Source organism: Callospermophilus lateralis, chromosome 16 (genome assembly GCF_048772815.1).
Source record: "Callospermophilus lateralis isolate mCalLat2 chromosome 16, mCalLat2.hap1, whole genome shotgun sequence".
Classification (NCBI taxonomy): Eukaryota; Metazoa; Chordata; class Mammalia; order Rodentia; family Sciuridae; genus Callospermophilus; species Callospermophilus lateralis.
The window spans coordinates 75,902,143-75,914,417 of NC_135320.1; the positions used below are offsets into that span (position 1 = coordinate 75,902,143).

Consider the following 12,275-nt stretch of genomic DNA (forward strand, 5'->3'; position numbering starts at 1 on the left):
AACAATGTAGGTGCTTGGCATGTGTCAAATATCATTAGTACTAGAAAACCAAGTAAAGTATTATTCATTCAACAGATAATTACCACACTCTTCCTGGGTGCTCTTCTGGGGATGTCACCATGAAGCAACAGACAAGAATTCCTGTCTTTATGGATGGCTGTCCTAATGACATCTGCAAGTGGCAGAGTCATGGCTTTTATTAAGACAAAGAAACTTTCAGTTCTCTCTCTCTCTCTCTCTCTCTCTCTCTCTCTCTCTCTCTCTCTCTCTCCTCTCTCTCCCTCTCCCTCTCTCTCTGCAGTGCTGGGGAAAAATCAGGGCCTTCTGCATGTGAGCAAGTGCTCTACCACTGAGCAAAATCCCCAGTCCTCACAGTAAATATTTATTTTATTCATTTTAGCTGCTATTACTAGAGAAGTGATGAACTTAGAATTAGATCTTCTTATAATTTTAAAAATCACAGATTGGAGAGTGGTTGCCTTTATTAACTACAAAATGATCCTATTTCTTTTTTTTTTCTTTTTTGAGCTGAATAAATAGTGCCCTCCTTCTCCTAAAGAATAAAGCCCCAACTCCTGCACACACGGAGCAGGCTCCCCAGCCTCTCTTGCCCTCTGTGCAGCTGTCAGGCTCACTGGTATGAGTTCTTTTCTGAAAACTCTTGACACCCTACTTGGCACTGAATTAGCATAAGCTCCTGTTGCTGGGTTTTCCATCACACCCTTTCCTAGGACGCCCTCTGGACTGGTCCAGCTCCAAGGTGCTCATTACAACTCAGCTAAATGCAGTGCCCGCTCACCTCCCATCCATGGACGACAGTGAATGCCTGAAATAGCACAAGTACCAAACCCTGCATATCCTGTGGTTTTTCCTCTTCATACGTACCTGTGATAAAGCTTAATTTATAAATTAGGCACAGAGATTAACCATAATAACTAAATAAAATAGAATAATTATAACAATATACCATAATAAAACTCATGAATTCTTAATTTCTGAAATTTACCATTTAATATTTTTAGACCCCAGATAACGGAAACTATAGAAAGCAGAACCAGAACCTTGGAGAAGGGGGATGGCTGCGTTTGAATCTTAAAGAAAGGGTGGCAGTGCCCGCTGCCCCTTCTCTGCTCCTTTAATACTTCTCTCTCCACTTGAGTAAGGAATGCAGATCAGGTCGGCCTCTTGGTCAACTCCTAGAGCCTCTCCAGGAGCTTTGGAAATTGTCCGAGCGAGTTCTGGCCTGTCATCATAGGATTCTGTGATTCTCCAGGGTCAGGGAATGGTGCAGAAGAAGGGAGAAGCCTCTGAGAGGAAATTCTCAGCGACACTCTAAGAGGCTCTCAGAAGAGTCAACAAAATCCCGACAAAATCCCGACTTAAGTGCCATCTGCTGCTCTCGAGTGAGGGCTCACCAGCTGTCCTGAACACAGCCAAGGCAGGGCCTGGGACTCTGTAGATGGCAGGGAGTCCCCAAGCCTGGTGACCATAACATGGGGATATTCTGTGTATATTTAGTTGTGTCCTTAGGTTCTGAGAATACGCGCAGCCCCAAGACATACATACGCACACACAGACACATATATTGTGTATACACACGCTCTCAGTCCACACTCACACCACACACACTGATACAAACATAGACACAGAACATCACACACACACACACAAGCCTGAGCACATTCCTAGCAGAGGAAGCAGTAAAACCGTCCTGCAGGAGGAAGGAATGAAGCACAGGTGTCCAGGCAGGCAGGCGGGCAGGCCCGGCAGGCCAGAGAGGCTCCTTGGAGCCCACGAAGACCTGGGGAAGTTCAGGAAGAAACCCCCAGCTCAGTGATGAAGAGGCAGGCTGTGGGGGTCGGAGGTGAGAGTCTAGACTTGGAGTCATCTCTTTGGCTTGAATCTTGGCTTTGCCACTTACAGACCTCATACAGCTTATTTAATTTCTCTGAGCCTGAGTTTCCTCATCTATAAAACTGGAGCAATAATATATGTACCTCTTAGGTTTAAGTGATCAAGGGCTTGGAAGTGCTTAGCATACTGCATGTGTAAGCCTCAGGCCCCTCAAAACCTGGATCCTCCTCTGGGGTTGGGCATCATGGCAACCCCATTTTGATCTAAGCAGAGCCTTCGAGAATGATTCTGAACGCACCTCCAGGCATGTCTCCTGGAAGGATCTCTTTCCTCAGAGTGAGACTCATTCTTGTCTCCTGCTAATGAAGCAGTCTCCCTTGTACCCTCTCCCCAGCTTCCTGGGAAACGGCCACCTGGCTGGTCAGTGCAAGCAAAAGTCGATGTGTACCTGTGGCTGGGCTCCATCCAATACTCTGGTGCCATTTTGGACAACCTGCCAGCAGGCTATGAAGCAGAAATGCCCCCCAAAGTGGCTGGCACCAATCACCCTCCATGCAACCTGCTCTACCAAGGTATGGCATGCACTGGGCAAAGAGGGGCGTTACGTGTCTCTGGTGGGCTTCTGTGGAAACAGTGAGGAGGCAATGTGAGTGAGCCATTGCCCATTGTTCTAGAATCAACTTCTTTGCCTTCTGTAATACAGTTTCTATTCTTTCCACCTTTCAGTGTTGATTTAAAAGTATAAACTGAAGTCATTTAACACATCTGGAATAAACATCTATGATTTCTGTGAATGAAGGAAAAGTAGTTTGAACTTCTTCATAGGTGGACTATATAGGTGGAGTTTGCATTTTAAGTTAAACATGTCTTTTAAAGTAGCATCAGTATGTCCTTGTGCTGATGTGACCTGTGGAATTAAAGCAGAGTTTCCTTGTCATATGGCATTAAAGTTTTGACCCTTACAAGTCCCAGGAGTTACCCAGGGAAGACTGGCATTGGAGTCACTCATGTTTCTCTAGCACAGTTCTTGCCCAGGCTGCTTCTGGAAAGTCAGCTTACTTTATGGGACCCTTTCTTCCATGTGGTTGTGTTTTATGGGTGTCATTGTGTTTATATTTTCATACTATTTTGAATTTTATTATATTAATGTTTTATGGTTACATTTTGCTTTCTCTTTCCAAATTGCTTTACTTTGCCTGACTTTTTATTGCTGGATTCAGGTAAAGCAGGTTGCAGTTTTACCTTGCCTCCACTGAAGCTGCGTTTGAGTTGAGGCAATGCTGGGAATGCTGCAGAACTCTATGCCCAGGTCTCCTCAGGTGCACAAGGCTTCTCTGATGTTGGTTGGTCTTGACTTCCAGGGGCGTCTAAATGGCTCAGTTGTTAAGAAATCAAGGTTCTGGAGGTATACATCCAGTGGTTCAGCTTGTGGTGTTGGTGCCTAAAGCTAATACCTAGGACCATTGTGTTTTAGAAAATGTATCATACTTACTATGTGTCAAGCATTGTATCCTGTACTGGATATACAAGGTTTCTTTTATTTCTCATACCAACTCTGCGAGGTTTCCTCATTTTAAGATGGAGAGGTTTATACTCAGAGATGTTTAGAAATTACCCAAGATCACACAGATAGTAAATGATGAAGCAACCCATCTCCAAACTCTGATTTCTTTCTACTGTTTTCCATCCTACCTTTAGAGAGTTTTTAATCTTTGGTCAAATAACACCCCCATGAAGTTATCTTTCTATTTCTGTAGACACTGTCTCTAGAGACCCAAGGACCAAGACATATTTGCTCTTCCAGTGACTAACGATTCAGAGGGGAGGAGAGACTTTCCCTAATACTTTCTGACCCTCTGCAGCATGCTGCTTTCCTGGAGTGACCTAGTAAACTTTTTGTGCTGTGCACTGACATTGACAGTGTTGGCTGCCTTCCACACCTACTGGAGAATTTTATTGTCCAGAGAATATCCATTCAGCAATTAATTAGTTTGAACCCTTATTTGGAAGGCATGCTGGAAAAACTGGTATTGGGAGTAGAGATGAATGAGGTGATCGTGACCCTCGAGTTGGGGCAATCAACTTTGTCTTTAAAAGCCACAAAGGGAAAGTGAACCATGGCATGGGAGATGGACCATCAGTGTGTGAGGAGGCAGCTAGATTAGTCAAAGGAACAGAACTGGTAAGGCTCTGGGTTTCAAAACACCAAAGGCTCATTCTAAGTAAGTGGCACCCCCTGGAGTTGTGCTTCTGTGGCTGCAGTTGGGAACTCTGCTAAAATTTCAAGGCTGGTCATTTCAGGGGCAGCTGATAGACATTGTCAGGTAATAGACACTTCCAAGTTCATTCCCAGCTGCGAAATCTGCCAGCTCTGTAGTATCCTAAGGATCAGGCTCTTGTCAGGAAATCCTGTGTTATCTCCTGAGCATTCTGTTGTTGAATGCTGCTGTCTGAAGGGACTTTTGTCACCAGGGTGCGGCCCGTCCACATTTGAGTTCACTGGCGTCTGTATAGGGAGAGGCTTTTAGCACTGAGTTCAAAGGATTCACTTCTGACCTTCCCCTGAGTTGATCAGAGCTTGGAGCACCTGCACTGTGAGTACCTGGGCTTCACTGGGGACAGCGCAGAGCTCAAGGGTCCACACGTTCTGCAGGATCAGAATGGAGATTGATAAGATTTCTACATTTCCAGGCTCCATGCTGGTCCATGTAGCCAGACAGGGGCATGGAGTAGAGGGACAGAAAATGTGAGCACGTCTCATGACAATCATGAGGTGCCCTGCTGTCCCCTCCTTGCCCTCTATTCAGGATCTGATGGCACCCGCTGCTGTGATGTCTCTCCCAGCCCCTCATCTCAATCCCTCCATCCCTGTGTGCTATCTGCCATTGACCTTCCCGCCTAGAGGGGGCGGTATTGTCTCCTTCCTCTCCTCCTAACATCTCTTCTGCCCATTGCAAGTTTGACTCAGTCATCTTCCTGATGCTTTGCTCTGAGGCCCTCAGTTCCTGGGCATATTCCATCAAGTACTCCCTATAGCCTGCTAAACTCAGTTCCAGTGCCTCATTCAGGCTTCCACGGCCCTTGTCAATATGACTGCCACTCTCCAGGACTGTATACTGTGGTCACACTAGACCACATTCTTGCCCTTCCATGGCCTGGAGTTAGTTTCTGTGCTTGGCTTTCCATCATCCTGTGACAAATGCTTGAGACATCCATCTCGGCCAATCAAATGCTACTACCCTTCAGGACTCTGCTCAAAGGGCAGTGCTACCTCCCCTGGAGTCTGCCCTTTTGTATTTGACTGTGGTTTGGTGAATGCAAATGCTCTTCTGTGTGCATGCCTTCTTATTTTACATGAATAGCTTGGTTACATTTCTCATGCTGCTTTGCTTTTTTCACTAGGTACTAGATTCTTGAGATCCATCTCTCTTGCTATGCAGACTTTAAACCTGATGCCTCTCATTGTTTAATGGTGCTTCCTGTTCACCCCCATGGGAAGGACACACAGGCTGCTTCCAGCCCACTGGTCACACTGCAGTGACCTATAGTAACAGCACACCAGCATCTTCACATCACTTTTAAAGTTCTCCCCATGTGCCAGACGCCATCCTCACCTTATAATACTCTATGGGGAACTGTTATTACCCCATTTCACAGATAAGGAAATAAAGGCACAGAGGAGATTAGTAACCACATACAAGTTCTTTTATAGACCTGTTGGCTATATGCCTAGGAGTAGTGTTGGATGTGCCTGGTGGGGGTCGGGAGAATGCTCACAGGGTATTCACACCCTTCATTTAAGTAAGGAGAGCTATGTAAATTGGTGTGCATGGGTTCCGATATACCAGTTCCCATGTCAATTCAAAGATATAGATATACACTGAGCATAATACCTTTGGGAAAGATAGGAAAGAGAGGGCATGGGTAAGGAGGTAAAATGAAATAAATGACTTTTTAAAAAAAGAGGTTCTTGGAAGAGCCAGTGGTCATGAAATCCCATGAACCAAAGAGAAGGATCAACTCGACTCTCCTCAAGGTTTCCCTGTTGAACCCTGACCCACCGCCAGCCTGCATCCTTCTCTTTGCTTCTATCCTGTCAAACAGGTGGGCTCACTCCTGCCTTTTACCTGCCATGTTCCTTGCCAATATCGGTCACAGGACACTCAGCCCTAGCCTCTGGTCATGGTGACTTGGATGTTTTTCTTTTCTTCTGTCTTCTCCTGGGAGCTCCCCAAGGGCAAGGACTATCTTAGTTACATCAGAATCCTTAGAGACCAGGACTGTGCTCTAGAGACCAACAGCAAGACTGTACACAGCAGGTACTCAGCATAGCATTGGCTGGCAGAGTGGACACGTAGGTGACTTAGACATCTGAGTTTATAGAAGGAAAAGCTACTTGTGAAGCAGCCCCTTTCACACACATATGCACACATACGTGCACACATGCACACACACAATTGAAAACAGGAGAATTATAGGGAATAAAATATCATATTTTAGAAAAAGAAGTAATTTTGGAATAAGAAGTAAAATCCAGGCTCTGCAAACTTGGGAAAGCACTTTAGACATTTTTTGGACCATTTTCCTCATCTATAAAAGGGGATAATTATATCTATCCCACAAGGTCATTGTGAAGAGGAAGGCACCCAGCATGCAGGAGCACCAAGGAGAACGCGGTTCCCAAGTGCTCCATAAACGGCACCTCTTCCGGCTCCCCATGCCACCACAGAGGAAGGCGGTGAACACTTGCTCGTGTGGCTCCTAGCAAGCCCACTAATGTCTGCCCTTTCCCCCCGTTTGTCCACAGCCCAGCATACCTTCCAGCTGAGAGCTCACATGTACCAAGCCCGGGGCCTCATCGCAGCTGACAGCAATGGACTTTCAGACCCTTTTGCCAAAGTCACATTCGTGTCCCACTGCCAGACCACAAAGGTAACCAGGGAACCAGCAACAGAGCCCAGGAAAGAAAAATCAGGAGCAGGTTGGGCACACCAGCATCTCAGGGCGTGGGGTGTTTCTGACTCAGAAATAAATGTGGGCCAGGAAGGACGGACGTGGGAGGGTCTGTTGTTTCCCTACAAGCCAATGTCCTGGGGCAGAGGGAGCAAGTGGTGAGGCCAAGGGAAGGTGGGAGCAAAAGAAGAATGGGGAGGTGGAACCTGGCACCCCGAGGCACCTGCAGGAGTGCCAGGCGCAGGGAGCCAGGTGGGGACTGAGCAAATGAGAAGGCACCGCAGACGACCCCCTCGAGGCTCAGATCTGTCACGACTGGGGAAGAAAGTTCTAGTTTCGCTGTCAGGGAGTTCTAGTGTTTGCATTCACCCTCTGGGAGGCTCTGCACACTTTGAACACCATTGTGCTTCAGAAATCCCCCTGCTCCCGCTCCGCTCTGGAAAAGACTACTCGGCAGTGGGTGCTGTATTAAAGGGCTTGGGGGGACATCTGTCTCCCCTTCCACCCTTTCCTCTATGTGCAGTGCTAAGGTGTAAAAAGGGCTCCTGGTGAGAAGTCCCGTAGGATGCTTTCTCATTGGGTTGTTCTCTGATTCTCTGATGGATTAGGTTGCATTTTGATTTACAAGGCACACACCAAGACCATGGTGTGAACTAACATCACATCCATTTACCCAGTTCCCATCGAGTGCCAGCTCTGTGTGGGTTCCAGAAGATGCCCGGCCAGACCCTGCTCCTGCCAGTGTGCTACTCAGGCACATCCCAGTCCTCCAGACAGATGGGCCCACTCCACCATGCTAAGCCCCCCAGTGCAGAGCTGTACAAAGTCCTGCAAGAGAAGGAGAGAAGGGTTCATTCTGTCTGGGAAGGCAGTCAGAAGAACCTCAAGAAAGTGACTCCAACCTCATTCAGCACCTGAGAATGGAAACACACTAGGGCAGCAGACCGTTTTCTCCTTCCTGGGTTTCAAAGCCCAGGAATTGAGTGGACTCCGAAGAACCCTGCCACCCAGGTCCCCTTTGCAAGCTCTCCCACTTGTTAGCTGTGTTATGTTAAACAAAACCCCCTTCAGATTCTTCCTCTGTGAATCGGAGGACAGTAGTGTTTGCTACCCACCCACAGAGTGCAAATCACCCCCGATCATGCCTGACTTATAACAGCTGCTATGTGATTACTTGTTGCCATTGAGGCTTCTGAACCAAAGCAAGGGAATTCTCAAACCAGGGACCTGGTTCCTTCTCTACTTGCCATAGCTGTGGGACACCAGGTGCCCAGAGGTGACCCCGGGAATGGACAGTTGAGTGAGCTCCCGGCTGCCAGACAATCATCCTTCTGTTTTGCATCTCTGACAGCATCTTCATTTGATTTCCATCCATATCTCAAAGCAAGAAATGGATTTTGTTTATCAAATAATCATTTGAAAGGGAAACTAGGTTCTGATGAGCCCTGGGTTTGCCTCCATAATTTTGAATCTAGTACTTCATTTTTGCTGGTAGTAATAGTTATTTATCCAAAGCTCCCCATGTGCCAGGCACGAGGCTAAGCATTTTCTGTGCATTATTTGCCATATGTCATTGCAGTCCAAATGGAGATGTTGGTGTTGTCTGGATTCTGCAGAGCAGGCAGGTGAGGCTCAGGCAAGACCCCCATGTACCACAGCTGGCGTGTGGTAGGCAATGGGTCTTTAAAAAGGTTTTGGTGCTAGGGATTGAACCCAAGACATTGTGCATGCTAGACAACTACTCTAACACTTAGATACATCCCCAGCCCTAAATGTTGATTCACTTATAAATGAGTACAGACTAGGATGGAGTGGAGAGGGGTCAAAAGCATTCATTGAGCACCTGCTGTGTGCCTGGCTGTTAATACTTTTTATCTCAGACAAAGGTCATAACAACTCCTCAAGTTAGGTGCTAACCCTCTATAAATGAGGAAAACTCAGGTCTGGGGGTTAAATCACCTTCTCAAGTTGGACACAGGCTAGGAAATAAAACTAGGATTCCATTCAGAGTTACCTGATTCTAAAGGTCTATTCTTTCCAGGGTATTTGATCCTCTCTTCAAAGTGTGATCTAAGCATTATCATGACCCCCAAATAATGATTCAACGCAGTAAAATGCATGACCTTTAAGGAAGCCCTTAAGAAATAAAAATAATCATGAATACCTTGGCAGAGAAGTGGGAGAATGTATTTTTATCTGGATGAGCCTTTGAGTACCTCTTGAAGGTGACTATGTGGTCTTTTACACACAGAAGCAACTCCAAGGACAGGTCAGTACCCACTGGATACCACACAAATAGCTATGAAGCACCTGTCTTGCACAAGATGCTGTGTTAGTGCCTAACCCTGGCCCTGGCACACTGTAAGTCCTGAATAGATACATGATGAATGAATGAATCAGTGAATAGTGGCCTCTGAAATCCTTCCAGCTGGCATTTACAGACTGGTGCTAAGGAAGACATCAAAATATTTCTGTAGGAAAGATGCTGTGAAGATGATATGTTGTTTCTGTAACACACCCTCAGGTGCATGCTACAAGAGGGATCACATGTCTATTTTCAAAAGCAATATTCACACACGTGGTTCTTTGTGCTGACAGTCCCCGGCACTGAGTAACTTTGCGTTGTTACTCCATAGCTCCTGATCATCGGGTGGTTTAAGCCCTTTTTATCCTGTCAGAAAAGTTGGATCTTCTCTGCAATGTTTAAGAGCTCAATGAGTCATAAAATACTCTGTCAAAACAGCAAGAAAGGAAGGAAACTGCTGAAACACACAATATTTTTATGACTCACCTAAAGATCAATAAAAATATCCTTTCATGGCCACAGTGGAAATGATTTGATGCCGTAACTGAAGACAATTCCATGGAAAACTCTGAGATAACAGTTTCATGTGGCCTTTGGAGTCTGAGAAGTGAGTCCAGGTCTCAGTCCCAGACCTCCTGGGGAGAACGATAGCAGTACAGGCTCAGATCAGAGGTGCTGTGGAAAATTCCTCAGCCCCAGTGGCTGCTGTGCTCCCTGCTCTTGTCAGACCACTCATCTGACTGTGCAGCCTGGAAGAGAGAGAGGTGGCCGACTCTCCCCAGGACTGTCGTCACCTAATTTAGCAGGGCTCTCCCATCCTGCAGACACCACCAGTCTTGAGCTCTGTGAAACGGACATATTTTCCAACATCCAGCTAAACAGAGAAGAGAACTCAAGTCAAATATGCCCTCCCTTCTGAAGGTACCTCTGAGTGGCCTGATGGGGGGCTGAGAATCTCTTGTAGGTGACTCACTCATGACTCTGCACCAATTGTGCAAGCTGTTGTCCTCTGACCTCTGGTTTCTCCCTCCTATCATGGGTGCAGCCAGCTGCCCACTTCACAGTTTGCTCCCATAGCAAACCTCATGGTAGAAGGATGCTGTGTAAAATGGGGAGGCTTCTTCTGAAGACCCCAAGCCATTCAAGTAGTCAATAAATATCCCCAACAGAATTCCATGGTAGGAACATTAGATTTAAACTCAACTTCAGGATATTTGATAACAACTTTTTTTTTTTTTTGCTCATAAGTGAAGAGCCACTAGATCTCTCATCTTCAGTGTCCCATCATGACATGGAGTTAATAGGGTGTGTCTTTGGTGAGGGTGGATAAGACTGGCAGCCTGAGCTTTGGTGCCAGATGATCCAGTCCCAGTTCTAGCACATGCTGGCTCTGGACAATGAGCCTCAGTTTCCTCATCTTTAAAATATGTATAAATACCTATTCCCAGAACTGCAGTGAGGTTTGAGTGAGGCAGTGCTTGCACAGTGCAGTAGGAAGCACACAGTAAGTGCTCAATAAAGGTCTGCTAGTGTTATCATCGCTGCACGACTGTGAGGAATGAGTTGAGATGATTTATGCAAGTGGGGTGTTAAACATTGCTCTGCTGGTGAAACTCATTAAGAATGTAGGCTCCTCCAGGGCAGGGAATCTTTGCACTCCCCTGGCATTGAGTATAGTAGCAGCTCAGTTTACATGACACCTGAATGCTGAATGGCTGCGCTGGATGGTGGCTATGGGCTCTCTTTGCCCTCCATATGTGTCTGTTGAATGACCCTTGGAGACCCCTGCAACCCAACTGAACGGCTCTTTTGGTCTCTCCCTCCAGATCATTTCCCAGACTCTCTCCCCCACCTGGAACCAGATGCTGCTGTTCAATGAGCTGGTGCTGCACGGAGAGGAGAGGGAGATAATGGCGTCCCCGCCCCTCGTGGTGGTGGAGCTCTATGACAGTGACGCGGTGGTGAGTGTCCACAGGGCCAGCACTAGCCCATGCTCCACTAACTTACTTTAAAGCAAATGAAGTCCTGGCATTGTGAGTAGTCATGGCCCTAGATGTGCCTTGCAGCAAACATGATTTCTGAAAACGAGGGTTTGCAGAGCCTGGACAATTGGTGATAACCAATTTACTTTTAAGGGTTTTTTTTTTTTTCTCCCTTAGGTTTGTTTCTCTTTAAATTGCAATTAAAATTGGACCCAGTTAGAAAACTTTAGTCAACACACACTTCTCCAGGAAAATGATACTTGTATAAAGCAACCCCAGATTGCCCGTGTTATTGCCGTAATGGCCACACCTTTTGAAGATAGGAGGTTGTTATTGCTCTCACGCAGCTGTAACTGGGTCTCTCCTTTGCATGGCTGAAGCTTCCAGGCCCCATAATAAATGTTCATCCTATGACCCCTTCTCTGCTATCATGGGAAACAAACTTCTTCCTCTCCAAAGATGTTTGTGTTTTTGAAATTTGGGGTAGACTGGAAAAGCTTACTGAAGGATTTTTTTTTAACAAAGACAAATCCTATTTTTTAAATTAAGAAGTCTAAAATGAAAGGCAAAGCTTTATTTCTTTTATTTGATGTCTCTGCCTCCTCAGAGGGTTGCAGAAGCTCAAATCTACAAAGTTCAGCCATTGTTCCAAGAAGCCTTTCCAAAGCTTCCTCACTCCTCAGAGCAACATTGACAGCCTGGCCCTGGGCCAAGGTCAGGAGAGAACCAGGGCCTGAGAATTACAGAAGGGGAGCCGAGGCCTCAGAGAGCATGGAGCCCCCTCCTGGTTTTCCAGAAGAGAAGACAGAAAGGTCAAATGCCCTCCTTAAGGTCACTGGAGAACAAAGCCAGGACTTGAACTTGGGTCTGCACACAGGTGGCTAGTAGGGCAGTCTCCCCCATAGGTTCTTCATGTCACTCCATCCCTCTGGGTCCCATCCCTCCTCTGTAAACTGGGGCTAGATGTACATATTTGTGAAAGGTGACTTCTGTTCAGGATATAGAGCTGATTTTCTGTAGGAAGGGTCACAAAATAAAAATCCTTTCAATTTTGTTCCCAGTAACACATTTGCAGTCCTAAGTGCTTGTTTCCTGTTTGAAAAGCAATCAAGCATCTTTGAAAGGCCTGCTCCTCCAGCGCTGGCTGGCTGGCTGTTTTCCCATCACACTTGGTAGTTTTC

At 46.4% G+C, this 12,275-nt stretch overlaps 1 protein-coding gene across 1 annotated transcript in view; it reads left to right on the forward strand.

Annotated features, from left to right (window-relative positions):
• Fer1l6 (fer-1 like family member 6) overlaps positions 1-12,275 on the forward strand; it is a 113,987-nt gene that overhangs the window by 47,790 nt on the left and 53,922 nt on the right. The window contains exons 18-20 of the mRNA XM_076835781.2: positions 2,249-2,426; positions 6,662-6,786; positions 10,939-11,073. Of these exons, the coding sequence (XP_076691896.2) occupies positions 2,249-2,426; positions 6,662-6,786; positions 10,939-11,073 (438 nt within the window). The remainder of the gene's footprint in view (positions 1-2,248; positions 2,427-6,661; positions 6,787-10,938; positions 11,074-12,275) is intronic.